The following is a 26,351-nucleotide window of genomic DNA, read 5'->3' as shown; positions in this document are numbered from 1 at the left end:
ATGTTATACTACTGTTTCAGAAACAGGAGAAGGTTTCGTACCTTTAAAATGTTTAATCCCGCTGCAATTGTTTCCACATGTACAAGTAAGGAAAATGATGTTCATTTATAGCTTGATGTTCGGTGTGAGCCAAGGCTCCGTGTTGAAGTCTGTATCTTGACCTAAAATGGTTTAATTTTGCAAATTGTGACTTGGATGGAAAGATGTCTGATTGGCAATCATACCACATCTTCCTATATCTACTTTTTCACATGCATACAGTTTGTATATTTTTTCATGAACATGCTAGCAATGGATTTCACTGGTCATTTAGCGACTAACAATTTATAAATACAGTATCTATGATAAAACGAATCCGAACTTAAAAAAATACAACTACGTCTCCGGCTGAAATAGGTGTCTCGGGATGATGCCCGGGCCGATATGGACAAGGCCATATATTAATATAATATAACTGAATGGTAGTTTTTATAATGGTTCTGTTATATTCCAAGTTCTGTAATAATGGTTGAAAAAGTATGTAATGGTTCGCGGCAACGCCGGAGGCCATTACAGACATCCGAGGCCATAATTACTGACCGAGAACATATAACAGGGTCATTATAAAAACACCCATTTCTTTATACATTAATCAACGGAGTGAACAGAAGTGTATTTGTTGCTGCCAACTTCATTTACTCTCTTGCTCTATAACTGACAGTTTAATTTGAAAAGAAACCCAGTTTGTACTTCACCATGATAAAGCTTTAAATATACCAAATATCCAAGATATTAAGTTCTAGGAAGTTATGTTATGTGTTGAAAAACGGGATGAACAGTGGTCCCTTTATATGATTCTTTAATGTTGGTTGCTGGTTACCAAATTCAATAGAATACAAAAAGGTATTATACTCTTTACAACTTAATTTTAATAACTTTGTTAAAAACCATAACCGGACTTAATACAGACAAACTGGCCATAAATACAGGGCCATTTCAGAAAAAAACCAGGGTCATTACAGAAAAACAGGGCCATTACAGAAAAAAACCAGGGCCATTTCAGAAAATATATAATTTTTTTGCAACAACGTACTTAATTGGTTAATAATCTCTATGTATTCCTTTAACAGCAACATAAATATATAGACAAATGATTCAAGAGACCAGTTTCAACAATGCTGTTCATCTATTTCGTGATCAAAGTTGTTTTATTCATTTACAAGTGTGAATGCGCAGTGTCGTGTCCCAATCATTGTTTCTGCACAAGCGTAAAGACATCGTGTATCAGTAGAAATTTGACGTCAATTCCTAATGGTATTTCCGAGCAAACCGAACGATTGTGAGTAACTTTTTATTTTAAACGTCAATATGAGAAGGATGTCAGGTTAATATTTTTCGATTATTTACAACAGTCGACATTCGATTTCAAAATTCAACATTCGGTTGAAACATTCAGCATTTATAAATATTTAGAATAAAAGGGAAAAAAAGAGAGGAGTACGTTTATTTTTTGATAGTTTAAGAGGGTGTCCATGGGAAAACCAGGCAGTGGATGGCACATGACATATTTTGTTTTCTTCTTTTTCATATCGCAAATTCATTATTCCTCAAAGTTATATTTTGTTTTTTATTAACTGCAACAAATAATGAGAAAAAAATACATAGAAAGCACTGAAAATGCATTGAAAAGGGAGATAACTCTTCAATTTTGTACAGAATTTTGCTGCGTTGTTAGTGAACTTTAAAATCATTTTCTGAGCCATCCACTGTTGATTCAAATGTCTTTGACATATATATCCTTTGTATGATACAAACATTTCATTGGAACCAAAGATTTATTAGTGCATACTAAAATTTGACAAAAATTATGTTGTGCAATCCATATCATAGGATTTGCCTGATATTTACCTGGACAGCCTCTTAAACTGTTTAAATATGAAAAATGAATTCAATATCAAAAGGCAATACTTGTATTTAAAATATTAAAAGATACGGTTCCTAACTGTTTACATTATTTACTGGTATTCAAAATTATAATTTACGTTCAGCTGTTGAAAACTATTGACTATTTCAAAGCCCCCAAAAAATGGATCTCAAATTTGAAAAAGTTTACCAATTGACATAAAGATCAGTAATACACTTTTATCTTTTAAAAAAACAAAATGTTACAAATTTTTCATAAATTGTGCAAATAATATGCGTTTTCATTAATATATATATATGTATTCACACTTAAAAAAAAATTAATTAGTAATTTTTTTTCCCTCATTTTGAGTAATTATATTACTTACATATCTACTTACAATTACTTAAAATTACTAACTTTTACTCAGTTTTACTAAATATTCTGAAAGAATTACTTGAAATTACTTGATTTATTTTTTTACTTGATTTAAGTAATCCAAATAGTTTTAAGTACACATTTATTACTTGAATTTCGTAAAACTATTTAAAAATTTACTTAGTAATTCATTTGTACTTAAGTGCAGTAAAGGATTTACTAAAATTACTTCTGATTACTTGAAAAAAATTACTTCTCATTACTAGGTAGGATTAGATAAGTTACTTAAAATGATTTCTATATAATTTGACTCTATATATTTACACCTTGAAATGAATATTGCGTCTATATAAGATTTCCATTCGATTGATATCAATTTGGTGTTTAGTATCTAGCCATTTGCTGTAATAATGTCTTTATTGTGAGTTTAGCTCTTGTAAATTGATTTCTTAATACAAATTGCAAAGTATTATTTGTTGTACAAATTCAAGAATTACAATGTATTTGACGTGTATATATCTGTATATCACACACACACACAAAATTTACTAAGTAATTATATTTTACTTGAATTAAGTATTCTTTTTTATTACTCATTACTAGGAATTACTTAGTATAAGAATTACTAGTCATTACTTAACCTATTTTCATATCAAAATATCCTCAAATTATTATTATTTATTTTTAATATAATTTTATAATGTAAAATAACATGACTTAGTTTTACTAAAATAAAAAAAATTAACTATTTATTATAAATGTACAAAATATTATAATATTCCCTGTATTTTTAATAAGTAGTTTTTGATTTGAGACTGAAAAAATATTCGGCCAATCAGAATTAAGGTTTAATTTGACTTTGGTAAGCTATTTTTTGAAAATTGGCTGGAGCTCAGTCAGTTTTGAATTTGAACAAAAGTTTACAGAGTTTGTTGAAATACTTACACGAGTTACACACATGATAGGAAAGGAGAACCTTATAAAAAGGACACTTTGTGGTTTTTCATGTTTCTGGCTACTCTTTGTGTACTAATTCAATTAAATACAAATGTAACACAAAGATTTGCTGGGGAGATTGCCCATGTTAACTTACAACAAACAAGAGAAACGGATTATAACAAAGGATATAGTATATGATCATTCTTTAAAAAGGTATGTTACTATTTCAAATTATATGCATTTATAATTAAACAGTATAAAATTTTTGTTTCAATCTATAAATATATTATAAATAAGTGCATATAAATAGCAACACATGGCACACAAATCTATGGGAGTGTGGATTAATCAGTACAGAGATTATTTACTCTTAAATTATTCTTGAATAAATATTTCATTGATTAGATTTTGTTTTCTTGAACAAGTGTATTTTAAGCAGATTATTTTAAATTATAATTACTTGAATTATTATTTTGAATTACTAAGATTTTTATTAAGAATTAATTGAAATAATTACTAAGAATTACTTAAAATTATAACTATGAATTACTTAAAATTATTACTAAGGATTACTTACAATTATTACTTTGGATTACTAAAAGTTATTACTTAGGATTACTAGAAATTATTACTAAGGATTACTTGAAATTATTACTTAAAATTACTTGTAATTACTTATTGTTTTACTGAGAATTACTTAAGATTATTACTAAGGATTACTTGAAATTGATTGAATTATTACTGTGAATTACTTACAATTACTTGTTGTATTACTATTATTTACTTGTAATAAATACTTGAAATTACTTAAAATATTACTTAGAATTACTTATGTTGATTATTTTGTTTACTGAATTGGATTACTTAGAATTACTGAAAAAGTAAATTACTTGTATTTACTTGAAATTACTTAACATCACCAATAATTACTATCAATGATCAATAATTTTGACAAATTCAATTACTTGAATCAAGTAATTGAATTACTTTTTTTTTGTAATTCCTAGTATTTTTTTTTTTTAGAATGTACAAATGTGTCTTGTGTATAATATATTATCATAATATAGTATGTACTAAAAAATATGGTATTATTATTTTGAGACAAAAAGATTAGTGAGATTATCCCCTTGAAATAAAGATTATTGTTTAACTTATTTTTTATCCTAAAAAAGACACAAGCAAATATGTGAAGGTTATTTCTTTTATATTTCAAAGTGACCCGGAAAAAAAAATTAAAAATTTTTTGTATTCTAATTGTTTAGATAACGTGTTGACTGATGACAACACCAATGGAAAAAGACAACTGTTGCTCATGAACAAATCCTTTACACGAAAGTCGACCATTTTGTTTTTAGATTATTATGTATCATTTTTCTGCTTTCTGTTCTATTAGATACCTAGTTGACAATGCCATCGAAAGTATTTATAATGAAAGTCTAAGCGGATTGCATAACTTGCAAGTGTTGTAAGTAGTTACACTTGATAAGTATAAAGTTATATATACGGTTATGAAGTACATCTCATATTGAAAATGTAGCTCTTCATCTTTTATATAAGCTTTGGATTTCAAATATTTTGGCCACGGTCATCACTGAAGAGACATGTATTGTCGAAATGCGCATTTCGTGCAAGAAAATTGGTAACGTTAATTTTATTGTGAGACAATATATATATATAGCTAATGGGAACATAAATATTGGAACAATATTATTATAATATTGTATGTACCAATCATTATTTTGAGGACTCGAAAAAAAAGATTTAGTGAGATTATCCTCATGAAAAAAAAAGATTATTTTTATGATGTAAACAAAACATTTGTGTTGGGAATTAAATAGCTGTTTTTCTTTATGTACTTAATTCAGAAATTATTTCAATCTAGAACCGTGGACTGAAAAAAATATGCCGTATTCATTTTATGAAAAAATCATTTGGTTCAATAGGCTAAGTTTTAGGTACATTTATTAAAAAAACAAACATAGTACCGCAGAAAAATGACAATCGATTGTATGAAGTCGAAGCTTTTCGGACGTAAAGGTAAATTTTAAGATCAACTTAACGCTATGAAAAGTAAATACTTTAATCAGACATTTTACATCAAAAAAATAAATGGGCGTGTTTTTTTTTTTATCTTTTAGAGACTTAGAGTCAAATAACATCAAAGATATACAATCAGGAGTCTTTTCTAACGTATACAACTTACATCATTTGTAAGTATGATTATCATTGATTTAAATTCAGAGATAAATGCTTTCTTAAATTCAAGATTTTATCAAACACAATATGTTTAAAAATATTTTATTTGTGGTACGATAAGACCTGCATCGAACTTTTAGCTCCTCGATTATAAAACTTTCGTGCTAATTCAATGTTAAATTTATCGGATATTTTTTTTTCTTTCTTTATATTGTTTGATTATATACAACAGAGTTAAGGATTCATTTTTCGGGACTTTTATTATTTGAAAATATTAATAATGAAGTACAACACACACACATATAGAAAGGTTACTCGGTAAAGTTCACATTAATAATACGATTTATCTCTTCTGTTAATTTGATATAGGAACAATATATATTTTTAGGAACTTAAAGGAAAATGACATAGAGACAATAAGGAATGATACATTTAGTGATTTGGGTAATCTGACATTCCTGTAAGTCTATTAAATATTATGTATGCTTTTGGTAGACTTAATCAAATATCATTTGTTCGTGTTATTTAGTTTAAAAGCTATGGTTTTTAGGTTAGACGACGATTTTTGAGTTCGATGACTTAGCGGCTTGAAGTTCGAGTCGATCTGTTTTGTTATCTCTAATTGCGTATTTGTAAATATGTTAACTAGGATAAAACACGATTCAGTCAAGCTAAGAAATGAAAGAAATCTAGAAATTGCATAATTTTTTTATCGTTTATTCTTATTCGTTATAAAAACAATAATTGGTCTAAACTAATACAGTTATATTTAATAATATATAATACTTGATATTTTTATAGATCTTTGGAATCGAATAGAATAACAGATTTGCCAGCAAAAGCATTTGACTCTCTAACAAAACTGACACTCCTGTAAGTATTGCTATGGAAACTGATCTTTTTTTTGTTATCACTAATTGCTTATTTGAAAATGAAAAAAAATCATAATATTACAATTCAGCCAAGCTTCTAAATAATAGAAATCCAGGGATGACATATTTCATTTTGTATTATTAATTCTTATTAATTAAAAAGCATTTACTTCACTTAAATTTAGTATTTCTTTTATAGATCCTTGGAATCGAATAGAATAACAGAATTGCAAGAAAAAGCATTTCGCTATCTAACAAATCTGTCAGTCTTGTAAGTATATTGCTATAGAAAACGGAACAAATAAACTCATCATAGATACCAGGACTAAACTTTGTATATACGCCAGAGACGCGTTTCGTCTACAAAAGACTCATCAGTGACGCTCGAATCCAAAAAAGTGAAAAAGGCAAAAAAGCGGTATTAAACATCTAAATGGAACAAAGCCTTTTCCCTTTTCTGAAACAATAATATAACATCACAACATGGAAAACACACTATAACATATCAATTGGAAGGATTCACTCAATTAAAAAACGCAAATTAATAACATTTGTATGCTTAGATTACGTTATTGCATTGTACCGAAGACGAAGTTAAACATTTACTTAATCTCACGCATTATAATGTAAATCATTTTCTTTTTTCAAGAAATTTAGCGGGAAACTTCATCAAAGCTATCAACGAGGAAGTGTTCTTTGGTTTGCACAATCTCAACTATTTGTAAGTGTTTTAACTCTATAGTTAGAGCTGATAACATTTGTTTATGAAATAACTCATTTCATCAATTTTAAAAGACACAAATATCAATTCTTAGGTATTACATGTATTTTAAACATTTTTTTTTAAATATAGTAACCAGTGTATGTAAAGTGCGGATCCTAAAATATCATTTTTACTGTATATGCCATTAATGTCTAATGTAGAATGATAAATAAACAGACGAACTTTTTTTAATTTTTGAAGAAAATGAAGAAAATGAGTTAAAATGTATATGTTCAGAAATACATAATACTAATAAAACAAAGTTAGAGATGCGAGCGGGATTTTATCGCGCCTAAAGCCATCCAGCTGTGAAATATATACCAAAATAGGTGAATATTTAGGACATTTCACGAACAGATCGTGCAGGTGCTTTATAACTATCAGGTGATATGTTGTTGCAGTAAAAAATATTCATTTTATAACAATTATTAAAGTTGTGTAACGTAGAATATGTTTTGTCATTCAGTTTCTTCATATTTAACTAAATTCCACTATGATGATTTCGTAATGCTAGTCATGTTTACTGTCGAATAATGATACTATTTCATTTTCACTGTGGAGTGAATCATTAGTATTGTATATGCGGTGAATTTTCACTGTATATTTTTTTTTATCTATTACAGCTCATTTCTTTAAGCATGTAGAGCAAGACTTCAGTTGATTTGCTTGCTTTTTTTTAATTGGATAATCATTATGATAACACCCAATTTAATTCAAATATTAAAAATACAGGTTAAACTATGCCTGTTCATATTGTTTAAAAATGTCAATCTTATTTACAAAGTTTGTATAAACAATTATACAAACAAAGCAAGCAAGCCAACCAAAGTTTTGCTTTACATTCATTAGGAAATTAGCTGTAAAGCCTTAATTTAGCCGACTTGCTAAAAAAATAGATAAAGTAAGAGAAAGATTTGATAAAATTTTACTTACGGAGGAAAGTTTGGTTTTAAAACACTCTAATGAATTCAATAGAAATAACATTTATTTCAAATGTATTCCATTTAGTTTCTTATAAAGCGTATAGGGATCTTTATCCTTTTTTTTTTATCCATTTCCATGACACTTCACCACTAATTACGTACATCTTGATATAGATTGCACCTTTGTTTTCCCGTTTAAAAGGTTTTACACTGGAGCCCTTTATAACTTGCTGTTCGGTGTGAGCCAAGACTCCATGTTGAAGACCGTATTTTGACGTATAATGGTCTACTTTTATAAATTGTGACTCGGATGGAGAGTTGTCTCATTGTCACATACGACATCTATATATGGGTAAAAGCGTCACGCCGGATTGCCGATTTTTTGCAAGCGTGACAGGTGAAAGTCAAATGATTTTGTAGTGAAAAACGGGAAATGAAGTTTAGCGGGACACGGATAATTACAAAAAAATAGAACTGCATAGTATAAGCGGGATACGGGAATCTGACAAAACAATAAGCGGAATACGGGAATCTGTCAAAACAGTAAGCGGGGTCTGGGATCAGAACCCCACAATGAGACCCCAGAATAAGATATTTTTGTATATTCATCCTATTGTTACAGTCATGCCTTCAATAAGAAATCTATCCGATGCATGCATTTTTTTTATATTTTTGGTCCCTTTTTCAATTTTGTGGGGTCCAAATTTATAGACAAAAGTCCTTTAATATAGATATTTGGAATTTGTTGACATGCTGAACCTAACAGTGTATCTAGTTTGGGGATGTTTTGCCTAGTCGCTGAAATAGTCCACATAGAGTTCCAAAGGGTCTAAAATCAACAAAAAATAATTGTAGCATGCATTTCGTGTACAATAACCCAAATGTGCATGGTTTTACCTCTGCGGAAGTATCTATTCGCGGATGTAAAAATTTTCATAAGTAGGGGCCCACTGACTGCTTAGAAGGCCCGCTGCTGTCACGCTCAAATGATTCCCTATATAAGTCAAATCAAGGAGAAATGTAATATGAAGAATACAATATGACATTTTGAGAATCGCTTTTGTCACAAGTTTGAAAAGCTATATATTTGATGAGGAATGAATGAGGAGTTTGTATTTCAATTTGAAAATACATGTATCATGAATCCTTAAGTCATCAACTAAGTTTTTTTTCATTTGTTGCAAGAGCAAATATCACATAATTCTACAATAAAAATTCCTCGCATCTTTGAAAATTCTACATTAATAATGACTGCACTAACAGTGATAATTCATCGCATCTATAGTTAAAATGGATCGCTTTCAATAATCGATATGCTATATTATGATGCTTTTATAACACTTATTTGAACTTTAATGCTATGTTTGTATATTATAAAGACATATCACAATGAAAATATCTTAAAACTTAACTTAAAATCCTTTAACTTGATATTTTCAAAACGTAAACAAATCCAGTTTTCCCATGATCCTTTATTCTACAATAGACATACCCGCATATAACAGTAAAAATGAACTAGCTGGATTCGCACTTTATATACGCTGGTAACGTACATGTAGTAATGGCAATGTTTAATCAAATAACATTTGATTTAATCACTGTTTGCCTGGATACGGGATTGGAAAGCACATCTCAAAGAGCATTCAACTTACTTGAGTTAGATATAATTTCATACATTGATTCTACCACTGCATCTAGTGTGATATGATATGTATCCACTCGAGGAAAATAATCTTAAATTTAATACACGATGCTCGCCGAATGTTTTGAATATTCAAAATTTAAATTTCGAGAGAGGATAACTATCGAGTAACGCGAGAAATGGTGGTGAAATAGGTTTCTCTTCATGATTTTTATACAATATACTGTTAAGCTTATTCCGTCTTTTAACATGATCAACAAAAAGACATTCAGGTCATTAAAGATTGCATATATTTTGGCGTGAATATTGATTCACTTATAGGGTCTTTGCATTGGAACTAAGCACATTTATTCAAAAACCAGTTGTTGGCATGACACGGGTTATGTTCTTCTCATATATATTATGATGGTATGATACTAAACACATACAGGAAGGATTGTGCCCGATGTTCATATGATGAAATCATAATCTTTCAGCCAGTGTAATTGAAGACTGGAGCTGGCATGTCAGTTAACTACTAGTAGTCTGTTGTTATTTATGTGTTATGTCATTTTGTTTATTTTTTTTTGGTTACATCTTCTGACATGGGACTCGGCCTTCTCTTGAACTGAATTTGTATGTGCGTATTGTCATGCGTTTACTTTTCTACATTGGCTAGAGGTATAGGGGAGAGTCAAGATCTCACAATCAGGTTTAACCGTTTTTGCGCGTGTCCTAAGTCAGGTGCCTCTGGCCTTTGTTAGTCTTTGATTATTTTAATTATAGTTTCTTGTGTACAATTTAGAAATTAGTATGGCGTTTATTATCATTGAACTAGTATATATTTGTTTAGGGACCAGCTGATGGACACCTCCGGGTGCGGGAATTTCTCGCTACATTGAAGACCTGTTGGTGGCTTTCTGTTGGTTTTTCTACAAATGTATGGTCGGGTTATTGTCTCTTTGACACATTCCTCATTTCCATTCTAAATTTTATGTTCTTTCTCTGTGACATCATCAGACATGGCTGTCTTTGGCATGACGTCACTATAAGAAAAATGAGAACAAAGCAAGAAAATTTTATGTCTTAATTGAATTTGACCAATCGATAATTGGAACAAAACACACCACATGTTGATTAAATAATAATAATCAACAGGTCAGATAAGGATAAATCGGGTAAAAGATATAGCAAAAAAGTTACCATAATATCAAACCATTAGCAATCGACAAAAGCAAATAGCTGAGGGTTATTTCCTGTATATTTCAATGTGACCGGGAAAAGATCAAATAAATAAATACTGTATTCTAATTGTTTTTGATAACGGTGAACTCTACCGATGACAATACCTGTGGAAAAAGACCACTGTTGCTCATGACAATTAAATGCTTTTAACAAAAGTCGACCATCTTTTTTAGATTATTATGTATCAACCTTCTGCTTTTGTTTTATTAGATACCTAGGTGACAATGATATCGAAAGTATTCATAATGAAAGTCTACGCGGATTGAATAACCTGCAAGTGTTGTAAGTAGATGCATTCGGTAAATATAAAATTCATTGCACCGTGATGAATTACATCTCATTTTGAAAATATTGTAAAACACTAAATAGAATATAAACATGGGGAACAATGTATTGATATATAATAACATTAGATGTATGTTTCATTACAATACGTTATTCTGATTGGCGACACTGCAGTCTCTCGTTTTACCTTAATCAACTTCATTACACAATGAAACTTATCATTCATGATGACACGGGGTCCAACAAAAAACTTGATAAAAATCGTGTTTTTATGATCCTAGCTAACAAATGTAATTATACGTATTGAATGCTTCTTTTTGTAATTTCATAGGGTTGTAAAAGCGTTAACCGTGCGCACATTGTTCGAATGGTAGCCGTTCATACAAAATTTACTTCGGTCAACGCTTTAACACCCCAATGAAGTTACAAAAAGAAGCATTTAGTTCCTAATAATTCTGCAGGGAAAACGATTTAACGATTATGTGCTGGAAAATACAATTTGTAAAAGTATTAAAACTAAGAAATTGAGAAAAACCCTTTTCATAACAAAACCATTGACTCATACTATTCACGACTATGAAAGACATCTTACTCGATCAATCATATGCTCTTAACTAAAAAGTTCTGGAGTTTTAGCTGTCCAACAAAAAAAAGAATCTGTTGATGAATTCAGCAAAAATGGACTTCACACTCAACTTCAATCTATATAATAGACACAAATATCTATAAATACAACAAGTTCATGGACAATACAATTTACAGACTTTTTAATTCCCTGAGTATATCAATTTTGAGTTCATAATTTTTTCCATTTTCTTAGGACTTATATCGTATCTTTATATCGTATCTTAAGTTAACTCACGAAATATGTGCACGCACAATTAAGCCCCAGTCCCCCTGAACCACGATTGCACCACAAACACCGCGATCTAAAATAAATTCATATCGTGGTGAGGTTGGGGTATGAGCGGCATGATAGATAGTTTATTCCCATAAAGCCATGCAAGTACAAAAGTTACAGAGTAAATAAAAACTAATAAACATAAAAATCAAAAATGCATAAAAAATGCATAAAATTCAATATTTCGGATGAGATAACCTATAAAAGAATATATATATAGACTTATATAGTCTTTGTTAATTTTCGTTGCTTTCACGATGCTACGACGATCTCATTACGCTTCTACAACTACCTCGCTACGATAACAACGCTTCTACTGCGATTATGGGACGTTCTTACCACGATTATACTACGTTCTTACCACGATTACACTACGTTCATACCGCCATCTCACTACGTTCTAAGCAATTATGTCAACATCAGGTTCCAAAAAAATACAGCTTAATTCCTTCTTTTTCTGAATAATACGTAGATTTCTCGGAAACAATACAGTCTTGTCACCAAAATCTTCTAGAACACCTGGGTGTAGTTGTTGGGGTAAATGTAGAGGCAGAAGGAGCGTTGATAGTAACGAATCCTGATCAAGCAGAGATGTCGGACCAACCAATCCAACCTAAATTACAACCTTTTGCTGGTCCATAAAGCTCAATTGACGATATTTTAGTGAACGTTAGCAGAGATGACACAGATGTGTTATAGATATAAGAAGATGTATATACAGTATGTGGTATGAGTGCCAATGAGACAACTCTCCATTCAAATATCAATTTATAAAAGTAAACGGTTATAGGCCTAGGCACGGCCTTTAACACGGAGCCTTGGCTCACACCGAACAGCAAGCTATAATTTAAGGGCCCCAAAAACTACTGTAAAACCATTCAAACGGGACAAACAACAGTCGAATCTCTATAAAAACGTGAAGCATGGTTGAGCCGTTAGAGAAAATGGACAAGAAGTCCTAATTACATACATGTGTACAAAACCTGGAGAGATTTAATACATTTAATGAGAAAATAACAATGAGAATGCTGGTCGAAGTATGAATGTAGTCTGGTCGTAAGAAGAGCGTGATGAGTTCCGGACGGCAAATGTGTACTAGATTCGTACTATGGTCGTGAACAGCGAGGTATAGACGTAGTTTTGTCGCGGTGAGAACGTGATGGTCGAAGTGAGGTCGTAATAACGTCGCTGTGAAATCGTAGCTCATACTGTCCAAAGATGACCACGCTTTCGCTACGCTCTCGTTACGATGGTACAGCGATATTACTACGATCTTAGTGCGCTCTCACTACGCTTCTACTACGACCTGATTTCGCCACGACCGCACTAAGATTGTTTTGAACATGTTCAAAGTTGGCCACGCTAGTCACGATCTTGAAGACCGCACTACGACCGTGATACGACCTTACTGCGATCTAAACGATCGTACTACGATCATCAAAATTTGCTTTTTGTCACAGATCGTAGTGCGATCGTGGCCTTGTAGGACATTGGTATTAATGTGCGTTAGTATATACATTGTCTAGTATTTACCAGCAGTCTTCATTGTACTTTCGATTGACTTTGTAAAAACTGGTTACCTTGAAAGTATGCGAAATTTTGGGTATCATTAAACATGTTTAGCAGCTTTAATTCTAAAAAGTAAAGACAATATTTCTCTGGGCCGTTAGTTAGATTCAATTAATATACAGAGAGATAGCAAGAATTAACCTTGAAAGTTATTTGCACAATTACTATATGTCATTTCGCTATTTTCTAATCGCTAGAAATGTTCAAAGAAACCATTTACAGTATTTGCAGAGTGGAGTATTTGACGATTTGTTGAACCTTGAAAAACTGTAAGTTTATATTTCTTTTATTGTGTATAGTTATATTGTGAATGCATGAGTACAAGTAACATTTATTTTTATCTTTTTTTCATTTTTAGCCATAGCGCTGTCACCTTATTTTCTATCCATAAGTTTGACTGTCCCTCTGGTATCTTTCGCCCCTCTGAGGATCCAAAATTCAAAAAAAAATGTTTCAAATACGGCTACAGTAATATGTGCCTGATTTTCTCAAAGCATTGTCTAATAGCTATCTACTTCTTAAGTATCTAACGATTCTATCATTTTGTTTAATTTGTAATCACAAAATGGTGTTTTCCCCTGTATAATCAATACAAAATGTGTCATTTTGCCACGCCCTATCATTTTCTTTGAATTTTTGAACATAAATCAATATATACTACATTTTGGCAAAGTATGAACAAATTATATCATTTTTGTTTTACACTCCCATACCACCTTAAGCATCCTTACTCTCCTATAATCATATTATCAATAGTTACAACACACTAGATGCGTTGAAGTATTTCCTCGTGAATAAAAGTGACATTTAGGATATACAAATACTCACTTTGTATGATTTTTTAAAATGGGTACTGCATCTCGTAAAGAATAATAGATATGAAACCATTATTTAATCAGGTCGTGTTATAGTTTTTATTACCAGTGACCGGCGAAAGGCTCATTCTGAATTGGAATGGGTTTGTATTTGACCCGTAGTTGGTTAATCAAGTATGGAGAAGAGTTCAAGACCTGTAAATAAAAAATAAATGTTTCATCTTGAACGAATGTTTTGAAATGGACACCGCATTTCTTCAGGGATTATGAATATATATGTAGGACTCTAAAGTACAATGGGGACGCTAAAGTATGATGGTCACGCTAACGTGCGATAGTCTAGGCTAAAGTGCGATGCCTTCAAAGCGCTAAAGTACAATAGTCCGCGAAAGTATAGACGTAATAAACGTTCTATGGATTATGACGAGAACAGTCTTTTATACAAAACAAAATGAACATGCCGAAAGATAAATGTAGAATATTTGATTTACAACGTTAAACCAAATGTCCATGACTTACTCAATTTAAAAATAACCGTGCTTTGTCGGCTGAGGCAAATGTGTTTTTTTTTTCGGGTGCTGGAAAAAGGAGTTGTGTTCTGCAGTCGACCATCTTTCTATACAGATACAACAGTATATGCATACATATCCTTTATCCTGTTTCTATTAGAAGCTAACCGATACATTGAAATAAGTGTTAATGTTGCAGTTTACTCTGCGGTCCCCATTAAAATATTTATACTTTTAATAAATATTTGTACTCGCTGCCAAAAAAGGAGAAAGCTCGGTGGACATTGCATTTCTCTCTCATCTTAATTAAGAATGTTTTAAATGTTCCTTACGTCGTAACTACAGTCCCCTTCCCTTTCATGAATGTGACCTACCGAATTAGACTATTTACCGGATTTGTAATCGCATAAGCAACACGACGGGTGCCACATGTGGAGCAGGATCTGCTTACCATTCCGGAGCACCTGAGATCACCCCTAGTTTTTGGTGGGGTTCGTGTTGTTTTATCTTTAGTTTTCTATGTTGTGTTTTGTGTACTATTGTTTTTCTGTTTTTCTTTTTCTTTTTTAGCCTTGGCGTTGTCAGTTTGTTTTAGATTTATGAGTTTGACTGTTCCTTTGGTATCTTTCGTCCCTCTTAAACAAATGAATATTTATCAATGAAGGATTGTATTTGTAATTTACAATAACGACTTTAAGGGGAGATGTGCACATAAGTGAAATACTGTGTGAACGGCAAGCTACATCAATTATCCAATTATTTAAAAAGTATTTCATATACAGGAGATTTAAATTTTTGTCACACCTAAACTACCATTTTAGCAATAATTACGGGGTCGTTCTTTTTAATTTAGAACCAATCACCTAAGCCTACCGGTAATTATAGGGCCGTTCACATATGTTATAAAACCTTATCATACTACCTTTTGCAAAAAGACTTCATTACATCCGTGATCTTTAAGTTGTCAGCCCTTTAACATTACCCTTTTAATCCATCGCACTTTATCATGATAACCCATCGTACTTAAGCGAACAAACAGCCGTCGCACTTTAGAGTGATACACCATCGTACTTAAGCGTAGACCATTGCACTTAAGCGTGACCATCCCACTTTACAGTCCTACATATATATAAATAATGTCTACCAAAATACTGAACCGTGTGATTAAAGACCTATATCATTATCAACCCATTAGTTATCGTTTAGTTGTCTTTTAGTTATCGCTTCTATTTTTTTATTCCAACGAAAGACACATTCTGGACTGCCATGGTTTGTCAGCTGCAGATAGTTAATCACCTTCCAAGTATGGACAGGATATGTTTAACTGTATCAATGAAAAATATTAAAGATTAAAAAAACTTTATTAAGAAAGAATAAGTCTCTGGAACAAAAATGTTTACTGATAACAGTGTACAGTGCCAACACGATATCACGTACTCGAGCATGGTAAATGCATTTGTCTTATCTATACCAAGAGTTCTTCTGGAACCGTAATTGTTTTTTTTTAATTTTACTTCAACTTGACCTCCTTTTACCTTGCGTAGAGGTCTTACACTGTATTCTCTTCTTTCGATTTAATTAGTATATTTCTTAATTTTGTAAGTGTTCTTTTTTTTTATTATTACGTGTTATAATAAGTAGTACAATGGATATAAAACAGAAAAGCATTTTGGGGTATGCAGGACCATTTTCTAAAAGTTCTAAAGACATACACGTGCTAATATGAGCATTGCACTATATCGCCTAATCAAGTCACTACTAAAAATAATAATCTGAAATGGCAGATGTAGCAGCGGGATGAAATAATCGATACATTACGTTTTAATTTTGTATGTGTTTTTTTTAAATGTTTTATAATTAAGGATGTTCGATAGTATATAGACAAAGAAATCCAAAATAAAATAAAGACTCATAAGATTGTTTAGAAATATCAGGCAATGAAAGTTAGGCAGAAAATCATTCTCTTTGGAATTTTCATACGTTTACATTGGCACAATTTTTTCTTTAAAAAGTTATTAAAAATATTCAGATTTTTTTTTCGCTTTTTCAAATATGACGTGTTATACTGTTTATGATAAAGATATTAAAAGAAAAGCAGGGTTTAGTAGGAAAATGTTTTAAATGGCACAACATATATAGATAAAACCAGAGGATTCCGGATATCTGGTATATATTAAAAAACACGAGGACACATCATTAAACATCACCCAAGTTCAGATATAAAGAGTACTTTACTACTTTTAGCATCTTACTACAAAATGAGATTACAGATGTTGGTGCAGGAGTATTTAAGCACTTCTCTACAATGACCCAAATGTGAGTTTACCTAGTTATAGTTAAGTGTTATTTTTTGTTATATAGTTTTAAACAATTCATGTTCTCACACCTCCTTGGCTTTCAAATATTCGTTTTTGAGCTTTTCTGATAGAGGTAAATCAAGAAAACCGCTAATCACGAATGAAACTTACAGTTGCTGTTTTCTTTTTTACATCATTCGGTGGATACCTCCACTAGAGGACTTTCAGTTCCTGACGTAATCGTCAGTTCGGTATTAGTTCATGGTTACTTACACATTTTATAACAACACTTTTCCATTCATAATTTTTCAAGTTTTTTTTTTTATAAATAACGGTTTCAACTCCAATAAAGCAAATCTAAATTGGCAATTTCTTATGTACATGTAGCTCTTCAACTATTTATGATCTTATACAGCCTTGCGTACAAATATTCTGGTTGAGCGTTCCTGATGGAGGTAATTCCATAAAAGCGTTACGCACGCATTGGAACGTGTTGTTTTCCTTCTTTACAGCAAAGGGTAAATTCAGTTGAGTAGTCATTACTTCGGTACTGGCATGATTATGAACAAACCTTTTAAAAATTGTTCGTTAATAAATATCAATTTATTTAGAAACTTGAGTCCAACTCTTTAGGCAAATCTGACCATAGATAGAATATGCTATTTTTTTTAATGTTATATAACTTTTCAAATGTTCTAGTACTTTCTTTGCTTTCAATATTCGGCTTTAAACATTTCATACAAATGGTAAATTCAGAAACGAGATTCAGACGCATGGTTATTGTACCAAAGTATTTTAATTTTTTTAACACTGGGGGAATAACTCTGATACTTGACGATACGCTGATGTGATTATCATAACTCAGTAATTGGTACCTCGGCTTTGACATGATTTATAACTGACCTATTTTAAAATTGTTGATAAATAAATTTTGAAATTAATCTGAAATTGAGGTGTCATCTTTTTCAGGCAAAATTGACTTTAGATGTATTTGTCTATAATTTTAGGGGTGTTTTTGTGTGTAGCTCTTAAGCTGTTTAAGTTCGTACGAATCCTTTGCTTTCAAATAGTAGGCTTTGCGCGTTCCTGATTAAGTTAACCCAGAAAAGCGCATTAATATTATAACGTGTTTTTTTTATATTTTGTACGTCAAAATTTGTATGAAAAAATGTATAAAATCACTGTTCACATTATGAATGACACTAGTACTGCTAGCGGTACATGTACTTTCATTTCAAATAGCAACTTCAATTTAGTTTCTCCTTATAGCAAGTGTATTGAAAACTATATTTTTTTTTTCGACCAAAGCTCTTTTTAAAACAATTATTCAATATTTTTTTAGGAAACTACATGTGAATCTAATTCATATTTTGAGAAATGGAACGTTTGAAGGAATGTTGCATCTTCAGTTCATGTACGTAACATTACTTAGAAGACTCATATCAGAACGAAACCAAATATATTAAACAAGAAATAAGAAAAAACATTACTCAACGTCTGTTACAGTTTGATACATGACAAAAGTATCATATAGACGAAAACTTATCTTTTTAATTCCTAATTCTATGGTTTGATTGGTTTATACATTTTCAAATGAAATTAAAATTTCGATGTGACAGCTTTCGACCAATGCACACGGACCTATTCACATGTTTTATAAGATCTAGCTTCATTTCAAGTTCATATGCAAAATGAATTCGCGTGATTTGAATATCAGTTACATACATACGCATATGTAGTATGATAAGATCTTATCTTAATTGATAGGGAGTTACTGCTAATAAAAGGTCTCAAATCATAGATTTTTAAGTGGTACCAAAAACTTTGTCTAAGATAGAATTACCTCGTTTATTTTTCTTATAGTTTTGAGGAATTATTTACTTTGATCCGTAAAATAATATGATAATTTCTAGAAATTTGAACTGCACAATTTATTAAAAATAACATGGCCAATTAAACGAATTGGTTGATAACAAATGAATGCCTATTCAATTTAGAACCACGGATGTCTTCTAAATGCCGTAAAAAAGACTCGTTTCCTTGCTAAGGATATTATCAGGATTATTGAATAATATTTAGAGCTTTTAGTATTATAATATTTCAATAATGGTTTCGTCCTCTTAAATACTCAAGCTTATTATCACAACTGAACTTGAATTTTGAAATGTATGGTAATAACAAATATTGATATACCTTTTATTGTGTTTAAGATAGTTTTATTTTTCACCAATGGTAATATTTTAAAAAAACTTTGTTTTATATTTTTTCGTCAGAAAATTATCAAGAAATAATATCAACTTAGTTGAAAAGGGTGTTTTTCGAAGACTGTATGAATTGGAAGAATTGTAAGTCACTATTTAGTATAGAAAAAGACGGATTTATTTGTTGGATTTATCTTATGACATAATATAGCATGTGTCTATTTGCATAAATCAGAGTAAAAGTTTTCTTTGTGCGATTGTATTGCCTATGAATTTGTATTTCAGTTTTCTTTTTATCCGCTGTTATGAATTTCTTAATTACTTTTCTCATCATGATTGTTTTGTAATCTATATTTTATCTCATTATCATTTTGATTATCTTTATATCTTAATTTAATCTTAACGTCTGAAGTTATGAAGTGCCAATTTAAAAAGATTGGTGCAACAATTATCCAATTTCTAAACTGATAAATGTTGTGGCCAATTCGTGTATCTCAGTTCTGATTGGTCAAATCTTATTGTTGAAAATAAATGTTTTTGAGTTATCTCAATTTAATATTAAAGTCAAGGGAGAATCAGAATACCATTGATGGACTTGAAATATTTGATTTTAAAATGAAAAACCAAAACTCATTTATTGATATTCAAAATTAGATTATCACGAAATCTCTTTAAAGTTTACTATTTAGATGATAAAATGAAACAGAATATGTGATAAATTGCAAATGAGACAACTCTCTACAAGAGCCCCTGACACAGAAATTAACAAATATAGGTAACCGTATAGCCTTCAACAATGAGCAAAGCCGATACCGCATAGTCAGTTCTATCAAAATAAAAACAGCTAGTGTTTAGAATCTCTATGCAATTAAGTCTAAATTAAAAGGAAATTTGGTTCTGTAATTATTCAATATGAAGTTTTTGTTTTAAGTGACGCGTCAAAATGAAATTAATTAAACGTTTTCACCAAATCTCAAATGCATTCAGAGAATCAAAAATAAAAAAAAACCAGCTGTTTACTTTACGAAAAATTTTGACGGCAAAAAGTACTAGTAGAGACACGAAATTTGGCAAAAACTTTACATAGTGCAGGTATTTATTCTTGGTACTCCTATGTAAATCATGTCAGAAGTCAAATTGATTTAGAAATTGTTTACAAAAATAAGGATGAAAATCAAAATCTAGAAAACTCCTATGAAAATTTATATAATGATAAAATATTAAATTTACAACAGAATAGCAAACTCCAACCTTTTTAAAAAAAATAAAGAAAAGCAACTTTGAACCATACCTACTTTTTCAAAATTTTGAATATAGACAACTAATTTCTAAATTTCGACTAAGTGACCACTGCTTATTAATAGAAACTGGAAGATACAGGAATATTCCCAGAGATTTAAGACTATGTACAAATTGTGATGTACTAGATGATGAGATTCATTTCTTTTTTAAATTTAAAATAAATGAACAATTTAGAAAAGAATTGTTAAATGAAAATAAGTATAATAACTTAAATGATATAGATTAACTAAAACATATCCTCAATCCTGAAACAAAACAGGATACTTGCAAATTAGGTCCCTTTTTAAAAAAAGTCACTAATACTGAGAGCAGGGAGTCCTTGATATAATTTGAATCTCTTATATATGTCATGTACAAGTTGCGATTTTGTACAGGTTATAACATGTACAAAAATATTGTACATGTTATAACTTGTATAATGCAAAAATACACGTTATAACATGTACAAAAGTACCTCAAACATGTTATAACCTGTACAAAATATTGCTTAAAAAGGGTTTTAACTTGTACAAAATTTTAATTAAATCTTAATGAAGTAAAATATACATTTAAATTCACTAATGCATAAAGAACAATAATAAAATAGGCCAGAACGTGTCTTTTTCTGTAGAGAACAATGATCACAAAGTTTCAGAAATATATATGTTTCATGACTTATGTTGGCAAAGTATGATTTCATGTAATTGTATGGTTTATGCAGTCCATCATGGCTAAATAAATGTCACGCTATTTACTAAAGGCTAAATAAGTGTCACGCTATTTACTAAAAGCTTGCATTTCCTCAAAGACAATTACATTAGATACTAGTAACTAAATTCTTCCAAAATATTAAGAAAGATACCTAGAATAATTTTGAGTAATACTCCTCCCTCTCGTTTTATAGCATGCAAAGACTAAAACAATGCCCTATATGCTTACTCTGTAAAAGCAAGAGAGCTGAAATATCTGATATTCTTCCTGAGTCATCATAACCTTCCATCATTAACGAACTGAATAAAAATATTACACGACGGGTGCCGTATACGATGCAGGAAATGCTTACCCTGCCGGAGCACCTCATTTCACTCCCGGTTTTTAGTGGAGTTCGTATATATTGATTTAAAGAAAGACAAGAATTATAGTTCAAAGTGCCTCCATTGTTTATTTTCATTGTTTTATGTAAACTGTATATTATGTATAATGTTTTAAGCCATTGACTCATATGGGCGTACACTTAAGTGCTTTTCAATAAAGAAATTATAAAAAAATTAATCAGTGTTAATAAGCAATTGTTAGTTCATTTATTACGATTTAACTTAAATATTTAATGAAATTATTTATTCTAATGCAATTTGGATGCAACACATTTTTTCATTGGCTGAAAGTTGCCGTCAAATTGACCAGTTGACCAGGCGTAACCAAGGAGAGACACGCCATTTTGAATTGATGAATCAACAAATGTTCGATTACTACTATATAATCGGAAATAAAACAACACCTACCTCGAATTCGCCGTTTTAATGTATTTTTATCCGAATTTGAAGCGTACATGTAACGTTATAACCTCTAGATTGTAAGTTTTCATTTGTATGACGTCACGTTTAGCCATGACGTCTTTGTGCTAAAATCATTCATGAAGTTTCGCTGATTTTTTTTTATTTGTCAAATTTAGACATTTTTTCAAGTTTTATCGTATTGTTCTTTTTGTAATGCAATATAATCAGAATAACAGTACTGTAGTAGAAGATTTGCCACCGTCAATTTTGATTTGACGGTCGCAAATCTCCGTTTTACTGTCTCCGCTACGCGTCGCCAGTAAAACTGCATTTGCGACCGTCAAATCTACAATTGACGGTGGCAACTCTCCAACTACAGTACTGTTATTCCTTTATTCTTCTTTGCAGATTGATGGCATTTAATAGCTTGAGTGATATATCCGGTTTGTTCGAGGATTTGAAAAAATTGAAAAAGTTGTAAGTTTGATATTGATGAATAAACAGTGTATTAAAGGAAAATTTTGATCTATTTTGTTTTAGTAGAAATTGTCCAACCTTACTGACAGGTCTAAACATGAAAAGAAAAACAAAATTTAGTATTTCTACATATAACACTATTTTACTAATTTTTTGTCATAACTGAACAAACACTTCATCTTTAAAAGTTATATCAGTTTACTCATACTTCTCTCGAAAGTTCAATCGCTGATTGACATATGATAAACAATACATGAAAACGTTTGAACCCGCTGCATTTGCACCTCTCCTAAGTCAGGAATCTGGTATTCTGTAGTTGTCGTTGGTTTGAATGGTTTTACACTTTCTAGTAATTTTATGTGCCCTTAATAGCATGCTGTGAAGTGTGTGCCGAGCTCCGTTTTGCAGACCGTACTTTAACATATAATGGTTTACTTTTATAACTTGTGACATTGATGGACAGATGTCTAATTGGTACATCTTCTTATGTCTATGACATATTTATGACCAATTACAAAACAAATGATAACTGATAATGAACGGAATATCTGAGCAAATTACTGTGTCGATTTGATCCCTTTTCAACTGATTTGTATAATTTATTCCTATGTTGTATATTTACGCCACTTTTCCAGGTTAGTTGAAGGTTTGGTGTCAAAAAACTAGTTTAACCCCGCCACATTTTGTTTGTATCTCTTTCCAGTCCGAAGCCTGTTTTTCAGGGGCTGTGTTTTGTTGCATTATATCATACTTTTTTTTTTTACATAAACCTAGCCGTCCATTCTCTGGCTACAACTGATCCCTTTAGCAAAACTGTGTACTAGTTCAGTTAAAATGAATGTCATACTAAACATGTATTCTCAATAAAATTCAAAACAAACAAGACAAGCTAATGCTATTAATTTGGGACAGGCGCAAACAGAGTTGGGATTGATTACTATAAGAAGATGTGCCAATGAGAAAACTCTCCATTTAAGCCTCATTTTGCAAAAGTAAACCATTACAGTTCAACACGTAACCTTTGCTCACACCAAACAGCAAGCTATAAATGGCCCCAAAAATGAGTAGTGTAAAAACCATTCATATTTGTTTCGTGAGATCTCAACACTCCTCCGTTAGATTAAATAAACAAACAGTAATACGCACAGTAAAACTCAGTTTTAAGGGAAAATATAGGTAACGAAAGAAACTATTTTAGTAAGCAAAATGATTTTATATATCAATTAATAAAAACAAAAAATAATAGGAGTTACTCCAGCTCAAGAGCACAGTTAAACTGATTGTGTGTTCATTATAATGAAATCAACACTATCATCCCGTTAGGTTTTTTTTTTAGAACATAACCCATATCAAATTGTTTTCTTCGTTAAAATCAAATACGTTGTTACATAAACGAGCAAATCGAACACGTTGAGATATATAAACACTGTAAGATGGTTCGTCACCATTTGAAATATATAAAATATATCTTTTTTATCACAAATTTTGGTATTAAATTTCCAATTATGATGTAGATATCAAGGAAAGAGCAGTGTTCATTGTTAGCACTAGAAAGACAATATGATTACGTAAACATAACTGCACTTAATTTATTATCAATTTTCATTATTTTTGTTCATGTCATAAGGGACCTGCAACACAACCTATTAACATCGATAGAAATGAAAATGTTCAAAGGACTATTAAACTTAGAGATGTTGTAAGTATATATATTTATAAATAATTCCTGAACGAAAAGTTTAAATACAGATAACATATGTCTAGGCAGTTTTAAAAAATGCCAAAAAAACTACAACTAAACTATAACTTTATCCTGATAGTGATTCTAACAACCTTTAGTTTTTATTGTTGAAATGGATAAAATTTGAAATAGATTTTTGTAAAACTTATAATTATCATTATGATTCACTTTCTATTTATATACACATTGTGTATATTAATTCTACTGATAAAAACCAATGCAATGGAATTCATTTTACATGGAGTACAGCTCCAAATACATGTACGAGTTTCAGCTATCGTTTAACCAAATGACATTTTTTTTTAAACATTCGACGCAATGTAAAAAAGGCATAATTATAATGTATATAATCCTTACAAAATTAACAAAACATGTCAGCTCCAAATACATGTACGAGTTTCAGCCATCGTTTAACCAAATGACATTTTTTCTAATGTTCGACGCAATATAGAAAAAAAAGCATGTCATTAACATACTCGATAAATTTTCTTTGAAGGGATCTTTCTGGCAATCAGCTCATTTGTAACTGTGCACTTGTAAGCCTGAAAGACTTATATATTGTTCGGGATCATGGTGTTGGTATTATATGTCCGGACACCACAGGAGTCGATCTTAAGACCATTCCAGATTATGACCTGTGTTCAAACAAAGGTTAGTTTTTTCACCCTTTTTGTTTATAATTTCTCCATTTCTAGATGGTACATTAAATGCTGCATTGCTACTTTGATTTGTTTGACAAATGCAGAAAACCAATGTCTCGTATTACATACTCATGCATGCTGGTATCGGTACAGTATCATTAGTTGCAATACTCATCACTTATTGTCCAGTTATTGACAAGAAGACTTTGGTATGGTGTTGGACAGATGAAAAACCATTTGACGTTATAATAAGTTGTGAGCGATTATTTATTGAGGGTTAAACTTTTTTGAGAAAAATTAGTTCTAAACGGTATTCTTTATTTTTTTCTGTATCCTTTTTACCTTCTGTTTGTTCGAAATAAAGGCAACAGTAGTATTCCGCTGTTCGAAATTCATAAATTTATTGAGATAAAACAAATTCGGGTAACAAGCTTAAGTTTAAACTGAGGGAAACACATCAACTATGAGAGGAAAACAACGACACAACAGAAACACTGAAATTCAACACACACAGAAACAAACTATATTATATAACAATGGCTTTTTTCCTGACTTGGTACATGACGTTTTAAGAGAGCCAGTTTTGTATTCAATCAACTTTTTTCAAACGCTGACTCTTAAGTGTTGTTGATCAAGAAATATGACGGAAATTTGTGTCGTGTGCTTCATTTAAGTAGTATTATAAGTATACTACATGTACGTTATAGTTTGTCCTATTTTATAACCGGAATAACCAAAGATTGCATTTCAAATATGAAACAATTGTGTGACAAGAATTGACATCAGTTTCTTCGAAATTTTGCTTCTTTGTTATTGCTATCTTTGATATACTCACTTTTTATTCCCTGACCGCAAAATAGACGATGCCAAAAACAGCCGACATTAAAGTCCCTAGCAAAATTGAAGATAACCACAACTATTTGATTTTGTTTTGCACACATTTTCTAAATCAGTTTAATCAGTTAACAATAACAAATCTTTTTTTTTATTGCAGGTATATTCTGCAGGCATGAAAATGTCACAATTATAGATGGCTATTCTATTGATACTGCTTATGGTATTAGTGTCATCAGATGCGCATTCATGTGTGACGTAAATCAGGAATGTAATGCATTTCAACACGACAATGATCTGCAACTGGTCTGCAATCTGTGGAACATCAGAGATAAATCGTCATGGTTAACGAATGTTACGCGATATGTAGATCTTTACAATCGATGTTAACACTTTTATTTCAGTTGTGTTAACTTTGCTCTTTGCTTCAATTTTATATATTTGCGATTATATTTTTTTTTATTAAACTACGAATATATTACCAT

At 30.8% G+C, this 26,351-nt stretch overlaps 1 protein-coding gene across 1 annotated transcript; it reads left to right on the top strand.

Annotated features, from left to right (window-relative positions):
* The first annotated feature begins 504 nt into the window (after positions 1-504).
* LOC134692323 (leucine-rich repeat-containing G-protein coupled receptor 4-like) lies at positions 505-26,328 on the top strand. The gene is made up of 17 exons (XM_063552775.1): positions 505-516; positions 1,203-1,318; positions 4,593-4,664; positions 5,338-5,409; positions 5,784-5,855; positions 6,197-6,268; positions 6,467-6,538; positions 6,917-6,988; positions 11,030-11,101; positions 13,772-13,843; positions 17,143-17,214; positions 18,538-18,609; positions 19,469-19,540; positions 22,582-22,650; positions 24,278-24,349; positions 24,888-25,042; positions 26,027-26,328. Exons 1-17 carry the CDS (start codon positions 505-507, stop codon positions 26,254-26,256), a joined length of 1,446 nt encoding a protein of 481 aa, XP_063408845.1. The 3' UTR covers positions 26,257-26,328.
* Positions 26,329-26,351: the final 23 nt, after the last annotated feature.

Source organism: Mytilus trossulus, chromosome 12, assembly GCF_036588685.1.
Source record: "Mytilus trossulus isolate FHL-02 chromosome 12, PNRI_Mtr1.1.1.hap1, whole genome shotgun sequence".
NCBI classification, from domain to species: Eukaryota; Metazoa; Mollusca; class Bivalvia; order Mytilida; family Mytilidae; genus Mytilus; species Mytilus trossulus.
Note: the sequence above shows the minus strand (reverse complement) of the source record. Positions and strands in the feature narration are given on the sequence as shown.